The sequence below is a fragment of the Mustela lutreola genome, chromosome 11 (genome assembly GCF_030435805.1).
Source record: "Mustela lutreola isolate mMusLut2 chromosome 11, mMusLut2.pri, whole genome shotgun sequence".
Taxonomy (NCBI): domain Eukaryota; kingdom Metazoa; phylum Chordata; class Mammalia; order Carnivora; family Mustelidae; genus Mustela; species Mustela lutreola.
Window position 1 is genome coordinate 93,471,002 of NC_081300.1, and position 22,142 is coordinate 93,493,143.

Sequence of the window (22,142 nt, forward strand, 5' to 3'; positions counted from 1 at the left end):
AAGCATCTGCCTGCAGCTTAGGTCATGATCTCATGATCCTGGGATTGAGCCCCACATTGGGCTTGCTGCTCAGCACAAAGCCTGCTTCTCCCTCTCCTCCCCACCTGTATTCTCTGTCACTCTCTGTCTCTCTCTCTAATAATTAAAATCTTAAAAAAAAAAAAGTCTGTACAGAAATGCAAAGAAATTATAATAGCCAAAATAACTATGAAAAAGAACTAAGTTAAAAGGCTAACTCTACCTTATCTCAATAGTTATTATAAAGTCACAGTAATCAAGACAGTACAGTACTGGTGTAAAGACAGACAAAGAGATCACTAGAACAGAACAGATAATCCAAAATTAACACACATTCTATTGATCTTTGACAAGACTCAAAAGCAATGCAATGGAGAAAAGACAGCCTTTTCAACAAGCGGTACTGGAACTGGATATCCGAATGCTAAAAAAAAGAACTTAGATCCATACTCCTATATTATATAAAAATTAAATCAGTGGGGCACCTGGGTGGCTCAGTGGGTTAGGCCTCTGCCTTCGGCTCCAGTCATGAACCCAGTGTCCCGGCATTGGGCTCTGTGCTCAGCGGGGGGCCTGCTTCTTCCTCTCTCTCTGCCTGCCCTTCTGCCTACTTGTAATCTCTCTGTCTCTGTGTCAAATAAATAAATAAAATTTTTTAAAAAAATTAAATAAAAATGGATCATGCATATACATGTAAAACCTAAATCTATAAAACTTGTATGAGGAAATCTTGGTGATCTTGGGTGAGACAAAGATTTTTTACATAGGAAACCAAAAGCTGAGTCCATAAAGTACTTTTATAAATTGATAAATTGGGGGCGCCTGGGTGGCTCAGTGGGTTAAGCCTCTGCCTTCAGCTCAGGTCATGATCCCAGGGTCCTGGGATCGAGCCCCGCATTGGGCTCTCTGCTAGGCAGGGAGCCTGCTGCCCCCTCTCTCTCTGCCTGCCTTTCTGCCTACTTGTGATCTCTGTCTCTTAAATAAATAAATAAAATCTTTTAAAAAAAATTGATAAATTGTGGGGTGCTGGGGTGGCTCAGTCAGTTAAGCGTCTGCCTTTTAGCTCAGGCCATGATTCCTGTGATCGAGTCCCACATCAGTCTCCTTGCTCAGTGGGGAGCCTGCTTTTCCCTCTGCCTGCTGCTCCCCCTGCTCACGCTTGCTCTCTCTCTCTCTGACAAATAAATAAATAAAATCTTTAAAAATAAAAATCTTTTAAAAAATCAACTAATTCACCATATTAACAAAATAAAGAAGAAAAATATATTATCAGCCCAACAGATGCAGAAAAACCACTGGACAGAATTTAACACATTCCCTTTCAGTAAACTAGAAATAGACAGAAACTTCTGAAAAAGGGCATCTACAAATATGTAACAGTTAATATAGTTAATGGTAAAAGATTGAGTATTTTTTTCTAAGATCAGGAATGAGGCAAGGATGTCTGCTCTAATCCCTCATATTCAGCTAGTGGTCCCAGCCAGTACGTAAGACAAGGAAAAGAAATAAAAAGCAAACATACTGGAAGAAGCAAAGTAAAACTGTCATTATTCACAGACAACATGACTTTATATACATAGAAAATTTTAACAAATCTACAAAAATATCTATAATTGATAAGTGATTTTATCAAGTTAAAAGGAAATAAAACTCATTTGTATTTCTTTAAACAATCAACAACTGGAAAATGAAATCGTTAAAAATATAATTTCCAACAGCATCCAATAATATGAAATATAGGAATAAACTTAAGAAAGTATGTATAAAACCTATACACTAAGAAATATAAACATTTCTGAAAAAAACTAAAGACCTAATAGAGAGATCTACCATATTCACTGATTGAAAGCCTTAATAATGTTAAGACGTCAACTCTCTCCAAATTCATCAGCAGATTAAATACAATTCAGATCACAATCCCAGGAGAATTTTTCTGATACAGAGAAGTGAATTCTAAAATTTATAGAAAAGTACAAAGGGTTCAGAATAATCAAAACAATTTTGAAAAAGAAAAAAATTGATGGACTTCTTACACTATCTGATATCTAAGGTCAAGACTTGATAGAAAGCTACAGTAATCCCACATGATACAGCTGTAAGAATAGGCCAATAAGCAGAATAGAATAGACTAATGCCTATATGGTCAATTGATTTTTTTTTTTAAGATTTTTATTTACTGGGGGGGTGCCTGTGGCTCAGTGGGTGAAGCCTCTGCCTTCAGCTCAGGTCATGATATCAGGGTCCTGGGATCAGGCCCCACATCAGGCTCTCTGCTCAGCACAGAGATCTACTTGTGACCTCTCTCTCTGTGTCATATACCTACTTGTGATCTCGCTCTCTGTGTCATATAAGTAAAATCTTTAAAAAAAAATTTTTTTTTATTTATTGGGATGCCTGGGTGGCTCAGTTGGTTAACTGTCTGCCTTTGGCTCAGGTCATGATCCTGGGGTCCTGGGATGGAGTCCCACATCAGACTCCTTGCTCAGCAGGGAACCTGCTTCTCCATCTCCCTCTGCCTGCCACTCCCCCTGCTTACACTCTCTCTCTCTCTGACAAATAAATAAATAAAATCTTTAAAAAAAAAAAAAAAGTATTTATTTATTTATTTATTTGAGGTGGGGAGGGGCAGAAGGAGAAGGAGAGAGTCTCAAGCAGACTCCACATGGAGTCTGATATGAGGCTCGATCCCATAACCCTGAGATCATGACCTAAGCCAAAATCAAGAGTGGGATGCATAACTAACTGAGCCACCCAGATGCCCCTGTTCAACTGGTTTCTGACAAAACTTCAGGATAATTCAGTTCAACAAAACTGTAAGGTAATTCAATGATACAAGGTTATTCTTTTCAACAAATGATGTGGAAAATTGACTCTGTAAGGAAAAGAAATCTTGACCCTTATTTTATACGCACACACACACACACACACACACACCACCCCTCAAATGAATTACACTCCAAAAGGTAAAGGCTAAAACTATAGGGGTACCTGGGTGGCTCAACTGGTTAAGCAGGTTAAGCATCCTGATCTCAGCTCAGGGTCATGAGTTCAAGCCCTATGTTGGGCTCTGTGCCCAGCATGGACCTACTTAAAAAAGGCTTGTCGGGGGAGATGCACCTGGGTGGCTCAGTTGTTTAAGTATCCAACTCTTGATTTTGCTCAGGTCACAGTCTCAGGGTCACAGGATCAACCTCTAACTCAGGCTCCATGTTCAGTGGGGAGTCTGCTTCTCTGCCTCTCCCCCTGCTTACTCACACTCTCTCTAAAATAAATAAATAGGGGCACCTGGGCGGCTCAGTGGGTTAAGCCTTTAGCTCAGGTCATGATCTCAGGGTCCTGGGATCAAGCCCTACATCAGGCTCCTTGTCAGCAGGGAGCCTGCTTCCCCCTCTCTCTCTGTCAAATAAATAAATAAAACCTTTAAAAAAATAAGTAAAATAAATAAATCTAATTTTTTAAAAAAGTGAAAACAATAACCTTTAATAAGGAGCCATGAGAAAAATCTTCATGTACATGGGTATGGAAAGACCTCTTAAGAACAAAATCACCAACCATTTAAAAAAGAAAAAAAATGGGTGAGGGGTGCCTGGGTGGCTCAGTTGGTTAAGTGTCCAACTCTTATTTTCAGCTCAGGTCATGATTTCAGGGTTATGAGATCAAGCCCTATGTCAGGCTCCATGCTGGACACGGAGCCTGCTTGGGATTCTCCCTCTCCCTCTCATCCTCTCCTCTTTCCCTCTCTCTCTCTCTCTCATCCCGTCCCTCTCAAAAAAAAAAAAAAAAAAAAAAAGGATGAATTGGATTTGATCAAAATAAAAACCAGGGTGCCTGGCTGCCTCTGTCAATGGAGCACGAGACTCTTGATCTCCGATTGCGAGTTCAAGCCCCATGTTAGAGGTGGAGATTACTTAAATAGATAAATTAACTTTAACAAAAATCTAAAATTTTTAAAATAAAAAAACTGCTGCTATTCTGCAAAGCAAGCCACAGTCTGAGAGAAATATTCATAATATGTATGTGGTGAGCAGAATAATGGCTTCCTAAAGATGTCCATGTTCTAATCCCTGGAATCTATGAATATGTTACCCTACACAGCAAAAGGGACTTTGCAGATTTTATTAAATGGAGGCTCTTGAGATGGGGAAATATCCTGATTATCTGGGTGCATCTAATGTAAACACAATTATGAAAGGGAAGCAAGAGGGTCAGAGTCAGAGAGACCAGGAGATGCTATGTAACTGTCTTTGAAAATGGAGAAAGATGGGACACCTGTGTGGCCGTCAGTTAAGCATCTGTCTTTGGCTCTCACTCCCTGTCCCTCTCAACAACAACAACAAAAAAAGGATGAATTGGATTTGACCCAATTGATCCAAAATTGATCAAAATCCAATTTTGATTTGCCGCTCTGCCTGCCGTTCCCCGTTTGTGCTCTCTCCCTGACAAATAAATAAATAAAATCTTCCAAGAAAGTAAGGAAATGGAGAAGGAGGCCACCAACCAAAGAATGCAACTGCCTCGTGAAGCTGGAAAAGGCAAGAGAATGGATTCTCCCCCAGAGATTTCAGAAAAACACAGTCCTGACAAGACCTTGAACCGTTTGACTTCTAACCTCTGAAACTGTGAGGAAATAAATGTGTTCCTTAAGGCACTAAGTTTGTGGCAATTCATCACAATAGCAATAAAAAGTAATACATAAACACAACAAAGAACTTGTATCTAGAAAATAATAACTTCTTATACCTCACAACTATAAAACCAAAAATGGACATGTAGAATTTATATCCATACTTCATGGGTTATTGTAGAAAATGTTGTACCCATATTTCACAGTAAAATATCTAATAAACACATGAAAAAATACAGAACAGTAACCATTAAGAAAATGTTATAATTAAATCCATAATGAAATAATACCAGACTTACCAGAAGGACTAAGAACATGAGCTGATGAACATAGTAAGAACATACTAACGAACATGAGCTGACAGTAAGAACATGAAGAAACTGGAACTCTTATATATTACTGGGGAATAGGTAAAATGGTACAACCGTTTTGGAAAAGATGTCCCCCAAAACTTGTAAATGAATGTTCCTAGCAGCTTTATTCATAACAGCCAAAAACAGAAAACCCAAAATTGCCATCAGTCAATGAATGGATAAACAAACATGGTTTAGTCCTCTATAAAAGAACACTACTTAACAACAAAAAAGAACTAACTGGTGATATATGCAGCAACATGGATGAATTTCAAACACATGCTGAGCAAAAGAAGTAAAACACAATAGGTAAGGGCGCCTGCGTGGCTCAGTGGGTTAAGCCTCTGCCTTCGGCTCAGGTCATGATCTCAGGGTCCAGGATTGAGTCCCACATCGGGCTCTCTGCTCAGCACGGAGCCTGCTTTCCCCTCTCTCTCTGCCTGCCTCTGCCTGCTTGTGATCTCTGTCTCTCTGTCGAATAAATAAATAAAATCTCTAAAAACAAAAAAAACAAAATATAATAGGTACATGAGTTCCATTCATATGAATTTCTACAACAGGCAAAACTAACCCATAAGGACAGAAAGCAGATCAGTGGTCATCTGGGGCAGACTGACTACAAAGATACACAAGAGCTCCTGACATGACGGAAATGTTTCGTACCTTGATCATGGTGGTAACCATGCAAGAGTATCTGTTTGTCAAAAGTCATCAAACTACACTTAAAGTAGGAGTATTTTATTGTACACAAATTTTACCTTGTTTTTAAAAGAAGCTGATTTTAAAATAAATGCCTGCACCTAATTAAGCAGACTGTTGGTTTCTGAAACTAAGCCCTCCCCTTCCCATTGGTAATACATGCCCGCTTGTGCTGTCAAAGAGGACATGCCTACACACAGCTGTGGCAGAAAGAGCAAATGCTTACCTGAGGTGCAACATAATAAGGGGTGAATTGGGGTGTCATCAAGTCACCTTGGTCAATTTTGGCAAATCCAAAGTCACACAACTTCACTGGGGCATCCTGAAATAAAATACACGGGAGTCATTTCTCCAGAGTCCTCAGTAAACACCAGCAGAAAATCCAGGTGGAAGACAGGTTACCTTGAGCTCGCTCTCACGAGTTTCTGGCTGACACTCAAGCCTATGAATAGCATGTCCTCACACCTGAAGAAATGATTCATACTAAGGAATTTTTCTTACTATCACAGAGGTAAAGAATTTCTCCCCGCTCACAGCTGGCCTTGTTTCATGACTGGTAGACGCAGTACTAAAATCAAGATCTTAGCCAACTGTCCCCTGACTCTATCTACTGGCCCATCGTCTCCCATCCAGGGTGCGGTTTCACTTTTAGCATCAGCTTCAAGACTCCTAGAGCAACTTATTTGTTGGAACATGATACACGGGGCAGGGGGTGAGACTGGAGAGAAAAAAACACCTTATCAGCATTAACAAACAGCAAATACAACTGTTACATTTCAAGGTAATATTTAACATCTTACAGACTCCTGCCCCTCTCCAAAGCACCTGCAAATCATATCTAAAACCATCCAACATCAATGCCATGGGTATAGCAGAATGTCTCTGAGCTTCTAGCAAGGAAATGAGTGGGGAAAGTAAGCTGTTGGAAGCACTCTGGCTTCAAGCCTCTGCACCATGGATTCAGAGAACTCTGAATCTACACCTACCCACCCATTCCCAAACTGTGTTCAGAGTGGCAGCACTAAAATGCAGAAAAATAAGTCATCTCACCAACGAGTTATCCTTGAAGAGCAGATTTTCAGGCTTGAGGTCTCTGTGAGCAATGTTTAACAAGTGACAGTGCCGTAGAGCCAAAGCTATCTGGAAAAGGACATAATGGAGCAACCACATCTTAGAAAAGATAGCTCTTTAATACCCCTGGCTTAGAGAACTCAAGATATTAAAAAAAAAAAATCCTTAATTAAGTCCATTCAGACTGTGGTTGGTTTTCAATTTTACAGCAGAAATGAAATAAGACTTTGGGTACCAAGAAATAGAAATGAATTCAGCTTAGTTTAGCTGCAACCTGTATTTCATTAAACAAAATAAGTAAATAAATAAAACAGTAAAACACTTCTTTGTCCAAGTAAACTGATGCTTAAATCCTGTACAAAATGGGAATTCTACTCCTCTGAGATGCAACCAGCACAGCAGAGTAAACTCTATGCCGGGCAGTCTTCAGCAGGCCTGGGCTCCCCCAGTGAGGCAGTGGGCACTAACTCCTGGCTCCAGAGAGAACCGCACTGTCCGGGGGCTCAACTCCAGGCTCTGCCTTCAAGAAAAATGGAAAGCCACTAACTGCATATTTTCCCACCTGATGGTCCAGTTTGCTCATCTCTTTTGCTAAAATGAAATGTTTAGGTGGGTTGGAAGGGTTTTTGTTTTATACGAGATTCTCAGAGTACATCCTAATATTTGAAACTTTGAAAAATACAAGATGTAACTGTTAAAATTAAATAGAACAAATTCTACCTGTTCTTCAACTCTCAGTATGGAATTGTCTTGGCATTCCAAATATCAGCTCCTTCCTACCAGAAAGGAGTTGTCAAAAAATGTCTGAGGCTCCTGCACAGTGCCAGGGCTCACAGCCAGTGGGCTACCCGAAGGACAAGTCCTCCACTAACACCACAAGGGGCTCCTGCCCACTGAGCAGACTTTAATAGGAATTATTGCTTTAAGGGAGAGAAAATTGCTTGAGGCTCATGGAAAATTTGGAAGAATTTTGTATTTAGAACAAATTGAGCTCTGATTTCTTCTTTTTGCCTTGCTTGCTTAGCCTGAAGATAACCCTTGTGCAGTTAGCTTTTCACCTCCTCAAGAGGTTATTTCCAGTTAGATTCCTAGTACCATTTGTGACATAAATCAACTTTCTAGCAATAAAATGTGATGTCAAAATAGAAAGACTATAATCAGGAATAACCCAGAATTACAAAGACCTTAGAATTCTATTAAAATCTGATAAGGTAACTCATAAGCAAAAAAAACTTGTATACAGTTGTCCCAGAAGATATTTTTATCCCAATCTTTCAGGTGTTATCAATAGCAATTTATCTCAAAGTCCAACAGTGCTTGAACACTATGTACTCAAAGATATCTACAGTCTACACAGGAATTAAAAGATTACCTTCCTTTAAGAGTTTATTTAAGTTTTTTAATAGGCAAGCAATTGACAACCACTTAATAATACAGTCCCCCCCCCCACCAAAGCATATAAGGGGTCACATTTCTCCTGTCAAAGCATCTTTTCTGATTACATAACAAAGCAGGCAATGAGAGATCAAATAGAGCTTTTCTTCAAGCTTTCTTTTATCCCCCCCAATGAAATTGTGCTTGTTAACCAATGCTGTTGGCAGTTTGATTGGTACCCGGGGTTAACTTGCCTGCTTTGTTACTTGGCTGGCTTGCTTCTCTGTAAAGTGCCGGTGCTGGCTGATTCTGTGAAATAGCTCTCCCCCTTCCATCATCTCCATTACAATTAAGAGTCGAGCCCTGTTTGAAAGCATTTGATTTTGTTAAGTTAAAAAAAAAAAAAAAAAAAAAAAAAAAACTGAAACATCAAATAGCTAACCTAAAGATACCTCATCTACAAAGTGTGCAACTACTTTCTAAGTCTAGCCCTACCATGCCCCTTGGAGTTGGAACTCTTTGATAAGTAATAAGGAATATCCTTCATCTAAAATTTTCTAGGAAGCTAAAATGAGAGTAAAATCATTAAGTTCTGAAGACAATGATCCTTTTGAAGATACTGTACTTAACTTGTTATTACTAGATATTAAGGCGAGGGGGGAGTGATCCTTTAAGTGACATGTTTTTATATCATATTTAGGGCACCTAGATGGAAAGTGTATTGAAAATAGAATATGACTTTGTGTAGGACATGAATTTCAACTTGGCTGGTATTGGGCTACCCTGGTTATTCACTCATTCTGTGTCTGTGTCTGTCTCTGTCTATGTGTGTCTCTCTACACTCCTTCTCCCCACTATGCTAGTTTTCCATGTGACCCACAGCATACCCAGCAAGACAGCTGTTGGACAGGGTTACACAGGTACTAAAGAAAAGCAAAAATTCTCATGTTGTGAAAAAAAAAAATCGGAACTCTGGTTACCATTCATTCTTTGATATAAATGCTTCCAGCTTCTATCCAAATGCTTTCACCAACAGAGCACAGTTGTGAGACATGGTCATAATTTCCCATTTGTTTTTACAAATCCATCTTCTTTCTCCACCTGGAAGACTCCTACCCACCCCCTTCAAGTCCTAGCCACGACATAAGCACTCTGTGAGACACCTCCCCTGCCCAGCCTATAGTTAGCAGCTCTCTTCTCCTTTATAAGCTCAAAATATGTTATGGAGGCCTCTTCTTGGTGCCTATCACATTGCTATGATGATAGGTTTACATCTCAGTCCCCAGTAGAAATCATACCTTATTTAACTTTGAATTCCCTGGAAGACACTTAGAATGCCACCCAGTGGGCTTGCCAAACATTTGGCAGCTAAAAGAATAATGTTGATTTCTGCCTTTAAAAGGATGTCAGACTAAGCAATAAGGGCTTGTTGCCATAGCAACTCTAAGCCAGTGCCTAGTATAATCTGGTCCCCTTTCACTAATTTGAAATAGAATCTGTTTTAATTCCACACTACATACTTTTTTTTTTTTTTTAAGAGGAAGTAATCACAATAATCAGGGGGTACCAGAGAGTGGTGGGGCAGAGATGAAACAAGACTGGCAATGAGTTGGTAACTGCTGAAGCTGGGTGACCGCTACCTGGGGATTCATTATACAATTCTGTCTGCTTTTACAAATGTTTGAAGATTTCCAAAATAAAAAGAAGAGAAGAGAGAAAGAGGGAGGGAAGCAGGCAGGCAGGGAGGGAAGGAGGGAGGGAGAGAAAGGGGAAGGCAGAAAAAAACCGCACAAAAGAGAAGAAAACCCCACTATACCTTGGCCTATGTGTAAAGAGGAGGACATGTGGTGATCACCTCCATGCGGTCTTACCTGGGGCTGGACTCATGAGGAAACTGTACACTGTTAGCAAACACTTCAATAATTTGAACTATATTTGGGTGTGTGGCACACATCATGTGCAGACGTACCTTAAAGAGAGCAGAGGAAACATACACCTCACCAACAGATTTACTTTCTGCTACCCCATTCATTAGCAAATGAAAATCTGGCGACTAACTTATTTTGTTTCAGAAATTATTCATCTATCTCTAAGCAAAAGAATACATCTTCCACTGCACATATTACTAGTATGTCTTCACCAGACTCAGATGACTTAAAACAAATGTATATTTTTTAGAACTAGAAACACATCCTCACAGCCCTCCTGCAGCACACTTGCAAGACACTAGTCGCCATTCTCTACTCTTCAAGGATTTTGTCCAATAAGTACAAGCTGAGGTAAACCTGAATACTTCAGGGTATAAGAACCACATTAATTGAAAAAGAACAAGAGGTGGTTCAAAGAAATTAAGACTGACAGCCTCTGGGACCACTTTGTAATGATAACAGGAACAGGAAAAAGGGGTATTTGTGGATATAAAATTCTTTGTGCATCTCTGTATTCCCTCCAGGAAGCTGCCTTACTTGTAAAAAGAATACTTCATAGGCACTTGAAATATTTAGGCAAACCAAGGCAATAAAGGGTCATACCTCATTTCTAGCTTTTGGACGATCAAAAAGAATTTTCAGTGCAAACCGTTCTTGAGTAGATTTCTTTACACAGACTCTAGATTTAGAGGAAAAAAATTCAATCAGAAATCATCTGTTATTGGGCGCCTGGGTGGCTCAGTGGGTTAAGCCATTGTCTTCGGCTCAGGTCATGATCTCAGGGTCCTGGGATCGAGTCCCGCATCGGGCTCTCTGCTCAGCAGGGAGCCTGCTTCCCTCTCTCTCTGCCTGCCTCTCTGCCTACTTGTGATCTCTCTCTGTCAAATAAATAAATAAAATCTAAAAAAAAAAAAAAAAAAAAAAAAAAAAGAAATCATCTGTTATACTGAAAACTAATTTAACAAGTTTGTTCTTTTATTTTTTTATTTTTTTTTTTTAAAGATTTTATTTATTTATTTGACAGAGAGAGAGATTACAAGTAGGCAGAGAGAGAGAGGAGGAAGCAGGCTCCCTGCTGAGCAGAGAGCCCGATGCGGGACTCGATCCCAGGACTCTGAGATCATGACCTGAGCCGAAGGCAGCGGCTTAACCCACTGAGCCACCCAGGCGCCCAAGTTTGTTCTTTTAGAATTGTACTTTTAATCAAGAATATATCTGGGTGCATTTCCAAACTTGCCCCGAGGGCTAGCAGGTGGAGAGGCAGAAAAGCCATTTCACCCTCCTGGCACAGGCCTCAGCTCCTGAGCCATGTGGAAGCAAACTGAGGACGGCCAAGGAAGGAATGGCCAAGGATGGCCTCTGCCAGCTAAAGGAAACTCTCATGGTAGCTCCATAGTTTCAATATCCTTTTCTTTCTTTTTGAGAGAGAGAGAGAGAGAGAAAATAGGGATTGAGGCAGAGGAAGAAGGAGAGAATCTTAAGCAGCCTCCACACCTAGGGTCACCCCAACACAGGGCTCGATCTCACAACCCTGAGATCATGACCTGAGCGAAAATCAAGAGTCAAACACTTAGCCAACTGAGTCACCCAGGTGCCCCAGTCTCATACCATAAATGATTCTATGTTACAGATCATGTGTATCAGTCATTTGAATATATTTCGAAATGGATGAGGAAAAATCTTACATAAATACATCCACTTGTTAAATTAAAGCTATTTCACAAATCTGGCACACCTGATGCTTCTAAAGTATGATATATGTCAAAAGGCCCTTTGCAGAGTAATTCTCCCATAGTTTGCACGTGGGTCTCTTACCTAACTGGACCACTAATTCCAGCTCCCAGCTTCTGAGTCCAATTGATATTGTATTCCTCTAAAATGGAGGTTTCCTATTAAAATAGAAAAGGAAGAGGCAGATAATGATTCTCCAGTTAAAAAGCTGAATAACTGAGCAGGGTGGAACAGGTAACCTTATCACTCAGGATCTCATTTTCTTTCTTTCTTTTTTTTTTTTTTTAAAGATTTATTTATTTGACAGAAAGAGATCACAACAAGGCAGAGAGGCAGGCGGAGAGGGAGGAGGAAGCCAGCTCCCCACTGAGTAGAGAGCCCGATGCGGGGCTCAATCCCAGGATCCTGAGATCATGACCTGAGCCAAAGGCAGAGACTTAACCCACTGAGCCACCCAGGCACCCCAATATCTCATTTTCTAAGAGAAACTAATAAGCAGTGCTTTGCATTCTTTTGGCTTTATAGTTAGGTATTTCTTCTAAATGACTAAGTCAGGAACTGTTTTCCAGTAAAAGAGAAAGCAAACACTTTTGGGTAAGAAGAAATTCTTCAGCTCACCCACAAGATACTCAGTGTTTTTCAGGGGCTGGGGGAGTGTGAGAGGAAGATATTCTTTCAAAATGCTTCACTGCTGAATACTCAATTGCTAAAATGAAATGGTCAGTGAATTTTCTTAAGTTCCAGAAAGACTGCTCTGATACAGGCTTCTATGATATAGTAGCCTATATCCTTGAAGAAGTTAATCAAATTGTTGAAATAACTAAATAAATTGAGACTTTTAAAAGTTCAAATAAGGTAGTAGTGACTATAATAGTAAATTTATCTAACTTTTAACAGCTTCGTCTTCAGTACAAAAGTACTGTCATATTCACTGTGTAACTACTTTTTTCCTACTACTACTACTACTTTTTTCAGTTGTTTTATTTAGTTTTAATAGCTTTCAATAGTTCCCGATGCAGCCTCTATGATTTAGTGAAAGTTTTTATGGAATTCCTGTCTAATTACTATATGTTGAGCTTCCACTTACATAGGCTTTCAGGCATGAAAGACATATATTTAAGTTATGGCAGGCTAAAATTCATTTTTCAGGGTTCCACAGGAAGAAAAGGAAACCAACAGAGACCTTGAGAAATTAGTCTGTTAACTCATGAGATTTTCAAACTGTTTTGTTGCAATGAGAATCTAATAGAATCCCAATTCCCAGTATACAGGAACAGGATATCTGTCCATATAACACACACTCGTTGAGCAGTTGGTGTGTGTGCCAGACACGAGGCTAAGTTCAGAGATAGAAAAACTGAGCTTCTGCCCAATTAATATGCAAGTCTACAAAATAAGCTTACAGGGGCACCTGGGTGGCTCAGTGGCTTAAGCCTCTACCTTCTGCTCAGGTCATGATCTCAGGGTCCTGGGATCGAGCCCCGCATCGGGCTCTCTGCTCAGCAGGGAGCCTGCTTCCCCTCCTCTCTCTGCCTGCCTCTCTGCCTGCTTGCGATCTCTCTCTGTCAAATAAATAAATAAAATATTGAAAAAAAATAAACTTACAATAGTCATCTCCACTTTTCTGCTGTCCAGTTCTTGATAAAGGTTCTCATCATATAATAAGTGCTCAATAACTGTGTAATATGAGACTAGAAAGGTAAACTAAAGCTGGATTATAGAGGGATATTGATTTGAAAAATATCAGTTAGATCATTACACAACTTTGGTTCTAAAAAGCTTCGGGCTTAAGGAGCTTGTCAAGGTGACACAGTGAGTTACAGGGACTAATAAGACTAGAGTCTATAGCTTTGGCATCTTCCCTAGCTTCATTCCAGCTATCAAAGTTAACTTCCTTACACTGAAGATTAGGGACAGATCTTGCCCAATCAGGGAGGTCCCCGGCTCTGTTCCCAGTCACCACCTCCTAAAAGAATTCAAACCTACCCATTTAACTTGCCTATCTCCTTCATGTTTCTAGCACATGGCCTTTAGAAATGTTTGAGAAGACAGGGAGGAATACAGGATTGGGAAGGAGGGAGTTGAGAGCATAGTCTAAGCTTCATGGTGGAATAAAACCATTTGCTATACCCCTCCTTTTCCTCAACTCTAATGAAAACATACACTCAGAGGAAATTCATGGAAAAGAGATTTGTTCCATGGAATTATTGGACTGTTCAAAGGACTGTTCATTCGCCCAGTTGCTAAGAAATAACATTAGACCAAATTCTTCAACTGTGCTGGTGCTTATTCCGATGGTACTCTGCCTGATACACAGCCAAAACTGTTCAACTTGTAGAGGCTCTGATGAGGCTCTGACAGGAGGTTTAGCACTTGACATTACAGAAAGTAAGAGAGGCACTACCAGGCCTCTCTACAGCCCTGATTTCTGAACTCTGTTTTCCTGATACCTCTTGTCCTCTTTGGGAGGTTTCATTCCTGCACCTCTGTGCACGGTGCCATAAACACTAACCAGTCTAAGCCCTCAAGAAGCCTGGCTGGGGAAGAGAAACAACACTCTCTCATCTGTCAACTCTTATATGTGTAGATGGCCTATTTTCTCACATATTTTAATGACAAGGAGAATATAGTAAGGCATGGGTCAGTTAAAACCCTTCACTGAAGTAAATTATGGACTACTTCAAAGGCATCAATGACAAACACCCTGATTGAATTCTGCTAAAGAAATACATATACTGCCTTAAGTTAATAAGGATATAGATACATAGAATAAAGTAATTCTTCAGAATCCTTCTAGACCAAGGGTCAGGAAACCACAATCCACAGGCAAATCTATCCCTTGTTTATTTTTGTAAATAAGAAACAAAATATATTTGTGATAGATATAAAAATAATGATATAGTAAAAATGTTAACATTTACTGGATTAAAAAAAGAAGATACAGCCATAGCTGTCTATAAAAGATATACTTTGGAATCAGAGAAGCAAACAAGTTAAAAATAAAAGGATTTAAATTATTATGCTGAGTAGACCGGGTATCCACATACAAGCAAAAGAACAAAGCTGGAAATTTAACCCCATATACAAAAGCTCAAAATGGATCAAAGACCTTAATATAAGACCTAAAACAATAAAATTGTTAGGAAAAAACATATGACACGAGTTTTGTAACATTGTATTTGGCAATGATTTCTTGGATAAGAAGAATAAAATTTCTTGGATAAGAACAGGCAACAAAAGGAAAACTAGACAAGATGAACATGAAAACGTAAAAATTTTGTGCATCATAAAACACTATTAACAGAGTAAAAAAGGCAACCCACATAGTGGAAGAAAATATCGCAGCTCAAGTACCTGATAAGGGATTAATATCCAGAATATACAAGAATTCCTAAAACTCAAAAACAACCTGTTTCAAAAAATGGGCTGAAAACTTGAGTAGACATTTTCCCAGATACACAGATGGCCAATAAACACAGGAAAAGGTGCTCAGCATCACTAATCATGAAGAAATACAAATACAAACTCCAATGAGATAAAACTTCACACCCGTTAGGATAGCTACTATCAAAAAACAAAGAAACAGTGGTGCCTGAGTGGCTCTGTTGGCTAAGTGTCAGACTCTTGATCTCAGCACAGGTCTTAATCTCAGGATTTTGAGTTCAAGCTCCATGGTGAGTGTGGAGACTACTTAAAAAACAAACAAAATAACAAGTGTTGGTGAAGATATGGAGAGATTGGAACCCTTGTGCACTGCTGGTGGGAATGTACAATGGTACATTACCAATGTCATGAAAAACAGAATGGCAGTTCCTCAAAAAAAAAATTAAAAACAGAATTACCATGTGATCCAGCAATTCCACTTCTGGGTATATACCCCAAAGAACTTAAAAAAAGGTCTTCAAGAGATATTTGTATATCCATGCTCATAACAACTATTCATAATAGCTAAAACATGGAAAGAACCTAAATGTCCATATACATATGATGGAATATCACTCCGCCTTAAAAAGTAAGGAAATTCACAAATATGCTACAATATGGATGCACCATGAGAATATTATGCTAAGTGAAATAAGCCAGTCACAAAAAGACAAATACTGTATAATTCCATTTTTCTGAGGTGCTTAGAGTAGTCAATATTATAGAGATGGAAAGTAGAATGGTGGTTGGTAGATGCTGGGGGAAGGAGGCAGAGGAGTTACTATTTAATAAGTACAGAGTTTCAGCTTTACAAGATCAAGAGAATTATACAGATGGATGGTGGTGATGGTCGCACATTATATATATATATACATATATATATGTATATATATATTTTATATATATATTATATATATAAATATATATAATATATAATATATATTTTATATAATATATATTTTATATATATTATATATTTATTATATTATTATATTATTAATATATTAATATATTATTATATTATTATTATATATTTTTATATATATATATATTTATATATATTTTATATATATAAATATATAAATATATATATTTATATATATTTATATATATAAAATATATATATATATTTTATATATATATAAAATATATATAAAATATATATATACATATATATATGTATATATATATATATATATATATATAATGCCAGTGAAGCGTACATTTAAAAATAGTTAAGATGATAAATTTTATGTTATGAGTGATTTTATTACAATTTTTAAAAAAGATTTTATTTATTTATTTGACAGAGAGAGAGAGCACGCACAAGCAGGGGGAACAGCAGGCAGAGGGAGAAGCAAGTCCCCGCTGAGCAAGGAGTCCGATGTAGGACTCAACCCCAGATCCCTGGGATCATGACCTGAGCTGAAGGCAGATGCTTAACTGACTGCCAGGCACCCCTTTTTACAACTTTTTAATGGAGAATAAAGTAAAAGGATGGAAAAAGATATACCATGAGTAACCATAAGAGAACTGAAGTAGCTATACAGACAATAAACAAAATAGACCTTAAAACAAAAGAGGTTAATAAAAAGGCACTTTTTATAAGGATGAAAAGATCAATTCAACAGGAAGATAAGATGATTATAAACATTTATGCAACCACCTAACAACAGAGTCCAAAAATATATGAAGCAAAAATTGAGAGAATATAGGAGGAAAATAGACAATTCAAAAATCAGTAACAGAAAACCATCAAGATGGAGAGGATAACACTGTCAACCAATTTGACCTGACATCTATAGAACACTGCATCCAACAACAGGAAAATATACGTTCTTCCCAAGCACATATGGAATATTCTTCAGGATAAAGCATATGCTGAACCATAGTCTCAGTAAATTTTTACAAACTTAAAACATATAAAGTTCTTCAACCATAACAGAATTAAGCCATAAATCAATTAAGCTAGAAATCAACAAAAATTTTAAAATTACATAATACTACTAAATAATCAATGGGTCAAAAAAGAAACAGAAATTAGGAAATATTTTGCTCTTGGGGCACCTGGGTGGCTCAGTCATCGAGCGTCTGGCTTCAGCCCAGGTCATGATCCCATGACCCTGAGATGGAGCCCCATGTCGAAAGGAGCCTGCTTCTCCCTCTCCCACTCCTCCTGCTTGTGTTTCCTCGCTAGTTGTCTCTCTCTGTCAAATAAAAAAATAAAATCTTTAAAAAAGAAGTTTTGATCTGAATGAAAACAAAAACACAATACAGTAGTCACCCCTTATCTGTGGGGTTTCATTCCAAGACTCCAGGGAATGCCTGAAATCAAAGCTGGTGCCAAATCCCATATATAAATTATGTTTTTCCTATCATACATATCTATGATAGAGTTTAATAATTTAGTTTATATAACTTAACATTATAAATTACAATTTATAAATTAGGCATGGTATGAGGCTAACAATAATTAATAATAAAATAGAACAACTGTAACAATCATCTGTAATAAAATTTATGTAAATGTGATCTCTCTCACACACACAAATATCTTTTTGTACCACACTCACTCTTCCTCTTCTTGTGATGGTGTGAAATAATAAAGTGCCTATGTGATCAGATGAAGTTAGGTGAATGACATATGCGACAAGGCATTAGAGTACTAATGACCTTCTGATGGCTCAGAAGAAGAACTGTCTGCTTCCAGACTATGGCTGACCATGGGTAAGCAAAACCATGGCTCTGAGGGGATTATATGCTAAACTTTATGATGTGCAGGTAAAGTGGTGTTTAATGTAAATTTACATCTCTAAATCCCTAAATTAAAAAGATTACAAATCAATAACCTAAGCTTCCACCTTGAAAAACTAGAGAAAAAGAAATACACTCAAAGCAAACAGAAATAATAAAAACTAGGGTAGAAATTAAAACAGAAGACTGAAAATTCAAAACCAAAAGTTGACTCTTCAAGATGACAAAATTAACAAACCTTCAGCTAGACTGAAGAGAGAAAAAAACACAAGTTGTTAATATTAGAAATGAAAGAGGGGGCGTCACAATTGACTTTATAGGAATCAAAGCATTATAAAGGATCACCATTAACAATTTTATGCCAAGAAACTAGACCACTAGATGAAATGGACAAATTCTAGAAAGACATAAATTACTAAAACTCACTCAGAAAGAAATAGAAAATCTGAATACATCTGTAACAAGAAACTGAATTAATAACAACAATAAAAATCTTCCCACAAAGCAAAGACTTGACCCACAGTTTTGGTGGTAAATTCTACCAAATCATTTAAAGTGCAGTTTCTCATCTCAGCATCACTGACATTTTGAAGCAGGTACTTCTTTGTTGTTAGATTGTCCTGTGCATCATTAAGATGTTCAGGAGCATTCCTGGCCTCTATCTGCTAGATGCCAGAAGCATCCCCCACCTGCACTGAATAATCATAATGTCTCCAGACACTACCAAATGTCTTATGAGGGACAAAAATTGCCCCCTATTGAGAACTATTGATTTGATGAATTAATACCAAACCTCCACACAAATTCTTCCAGAAAATAAAGAAGGGTATACTTCCCAACTCATTCTGAGTCACGTATTTACCCTCATACCAAAGCTAGACAGAGGCATCAGAAGAAAACTAGAAACCTGTATCTCTCATGAATACAGATACAAAAATCCTCGGCAAAATTATTAGCGAACTGAATACAGAAACATGTAAGAATAATTTTACATCAGCCTAAGTAGGGTTTACACCAAGAATGAAAGATTGGTTTAATATCTGAAAATCGGTTAATGTTACTATATACCACATTAAGAGTAAAGAACAAAAACTGTATGATCAACTCAACAGGTGAAGAAAAAGCATTTAACGAAAATTCAATACCTATTCCTGGTAAAAAAAAAATAAATAAAATAAATAAAATAAATAAAACTCTCAGCAAACAAGAACAGAAGGAAACTCCTCAATTGGACAAAGGACATCTACAAAACCACTTACTCAGTGATAAGGCTTTAATGCTTTCCCCCTGAGATCAGGAACAAGGCAAGATGTCCATTTTTGCCACTTTCATTCAACTTTGTACCTGAGGTTCTACCCATGGCATAAGGCAAGAAAACATAATTAAGAGCATACATCCTGTAAAGGAAGAAGTAAAATGGTATTTATTTGCTGTGAAAACATGATTTTTATATGTAGAAAATCCTAAAGAACCTACAAAACAACAAAAACAAAATCTAGAACTTAGCGACTGTGATAAGGATGCAAAACACATTATCAAAATATATAAATGAACTATATTTTTATACACTAGTGACATACAATCCAAATGAAATTAAACAACTCTAAATAGCATCACAAAGAACAAAATATTAGGCATAAATTTATTAAAAAGTGTAAGATCCATACACTGAAAACTACAAACACATTGCTAAGAGAAACAGGAGAAGCCCTAATGAAATGGAGAGCTATACCATGTTCACAGATTAGAAGACAATATTGTTAAGATGGCAACTATCCCAAACTGACCTACAGATTCAACGGAACCTCTGTCAAAATCCCAGCACTCTTTTTTGTAGAAACAGACAAGATGATTCTAAAATTTGTCTGGAAATACAAAGAACCTGAAGAGGCAACTTAATTTTGAAAAAGAGAAACCAAGTTTGTTCTCATACTATCCAATTTTGGAAATTTTACTATAAAGCTTCAGTAATCAAATTAAGTATGCTACTAGCATAAGGATAGTCCTATCGATCAAGAACAGAACAGAGAATCCAGAAATAAACTCACACACTGATGATAAACTGATTCTTAAAAAAGGTAATACATAGTAACTGTATAGGCAAATGACAGTGTTTTGAACAAACTGTCCTGGAACAACTGGATATCCATATTAAAGACAAACAAACAAAACTTTAGACCTATATGTAACACCACACATAACAGTTAATTCCAAGTGGATATTAGACCTAAATAAACAACTAAAAACTGCAAAATTTCTAGAAGAAAATGTAATTGAAAAGTCTTGTAAACTGAGGCTAGGCAAAGATTTCTTAGCTATGACACCATAAGCACAATCCATAAAAAAAAGAAAAAAAGAAAAAAAAAAGATAAACTGGACTTCATCAAAATTAAAACCATTAAAAGTGAAAAGATAAGCCATAGACTGGGAAAGATATTTGCAGATCATATATCTGATAAATCACTTTTATTCAGAGTTTAGAGAGAACTCTTCTAACTCAATAAAAGCAGCTCAATTTAAAAAATGAGTAGGGGTGCCTGCATGGCTCAGTGGGTTAAGCCTCTGCCTTCGGCTCAGGTCATGATCTCAGGGTCCTCGGATCGAGCCCCGCATCGGGCTCTCTGCTCAGCGGGGAGCCTGCTTCCCCTCTCTGCTTACTTGTGATCTCTCTCTGTCAAATAAATAAATAAAATCTTTAAAAAAAAATGAGTAAAAGATTTTAATACAATTAAATACCAAGAAAAAAAATACGTGAATGCCAAACATATGAAAAGATGTTCAATAGCATTAGAATTAGTTTTTACTCAGAGCATGTAAAGAATTCTTACAACTCATTAATAAGACAAATAACCCAATTTAAATATGGGCAAATAATTTGAATAGACATTTCACCAGAAAAGATACACACGGGGCGCCTGGGTGGCTCAGAGGGTTAAGCCTCTGCCTTTGGCTCAGGTTATGATCTCAGGGTCCTGGGATCGAGCCCCCCCTCCGGCTCTCTGCTCAGAGGGGAGCCTGCTTCCCCCCCTCTCTCTGCCTGCCTCTCTGCCTACTTGTGATCTCTGTCAAATAAATAAATAAAATCTTAAAAAAAAAAAAGAAAAAAGAAAAGAAAAGATACATAAATGGCAAACAAGCACATGAAAAGCTGACCAGCAATATTAGTCATTAGTGTCAGGCAAACGTGATACCACTACACTACAGAAACAATCATTAGTGAAATGCACATTAAAACCACAATCAGAACAACTACACAACCACTAGGATGGCTAAAATGGAAAGACTAACAATACCAAATATTTGTCAGAAGGGAAACAAAAATAAAAACAAAGACCAAAAAAAACAAAAAACAAAAAAGGCCCCTCAAACACTACTGGTAGGAATGAATAATGGTAAAGCTACTCTGGAAAAGTTTTGCAGTTTCTTAAAAAGTTAAGCATAAACTTACTATACCACCCAGTAATTCCATACCTCAGTATTTACCCAGAAGAAATTAAAACAAGGGGCGCCTGGATGGCTCATTGGGTTAAGCCTCTGCTTTTGGCTCAGGTCACGATCTCAGGGTTCTGGGATTGAGCCCTGCATCAGGCTCTCTGCTCAGCAGGGAGCCTGCTTCCCCCCTGCCTACTTGTGATCTCTCTCTCTCTTTCTATCAAATAAATAAAATCTTTTAAAAACATAATTAAAACAAATATTTACACAAAAACTTATATGGGCAAGTTTATCATTTTGTTCATATTAGCTAAAACTGGAAACTAGAATCTAAATGTCTTATCAACTGGGGATGAATAAATAATAAAGATTACACAACAATAAAAAAAAAACCTCCTAATATATGCACTAAAAAGTATTGTAAGTAAAAGAAGCCAAATACATAAGACTACGTATTCTACAGTTCCATTAACTTGGAATTCCTAGAGACAAAACTAGTGGCAGAAAGTGTATCAGTGGTTGTCAGGAGTGGGGAGTGGGAGTAGAGGCTGACTACAAAGAGGCAAAAGGAACTTTCTAGGGGGATAGAAATATTTTTATTTCTTTTAAAGATTTGATCCATTTATTTGAGAGAGGAGAATGCAGGGTTGGCACGGGGGGGGGGGGAGGTCTGGGGTGAGGAGGGGAGAGGCAGAGAGAGAGAGGGAGAGAATCCCAAGCAGGCTCTACACCCAG

At 37.7% G+C, this 22,142-nt stretch overlaps 1 protein-coding gene across 3 annotated transcripts in view; it reads right to left on the reverse strand.

Moving 5' to 3' along the window:
- MAPKAPK5 (MAPK activated protein kinase 5) overlaps positions 1 to 22,142 on the reverse strand; it is a 38,187-nt gene that overhangs the window by 11,847 nt on the left and 4,198 nt on the right. For 2 of the 3 annotated variants that reach the window (XM_059140236.1, XM_059140237.1), the window contains exons 2-7: positions 11,883 to 11,956; positions 10,671 to 10,746; positions 10,011 to 10,108; positions 8,394 to 8,502; positions 6,745 to 6,834; positions 5,921 to 6,016 (exon numbers count right to left, since the gene is read on the reverse strand). In XM_059140236.1, coding sequence (XP_058996219.1) covers positions 5,921 to 6,016; positions 6,745 to 6,834; positions 8,394 to 8,502; positions 10,011 to 10,108; positions 10,671 to 10,746; positions 11,883 to 11,956 — 543 coding nt within the window. Of the gene's footprint in view, positions 1 to 5,920; positions 6,017 to 6,744; positions 6,835 to 8,393; positions 8,503 to 10,010; positions 10,109 to 10,670; positions 10,747 to 11,882; positions 11,957 to 19,234; positions 19,373 to 22,142 lie in introns of all 3 variants that reach the window. The other variant, XM_059140238.1, reaches the window with a different exon arrangement.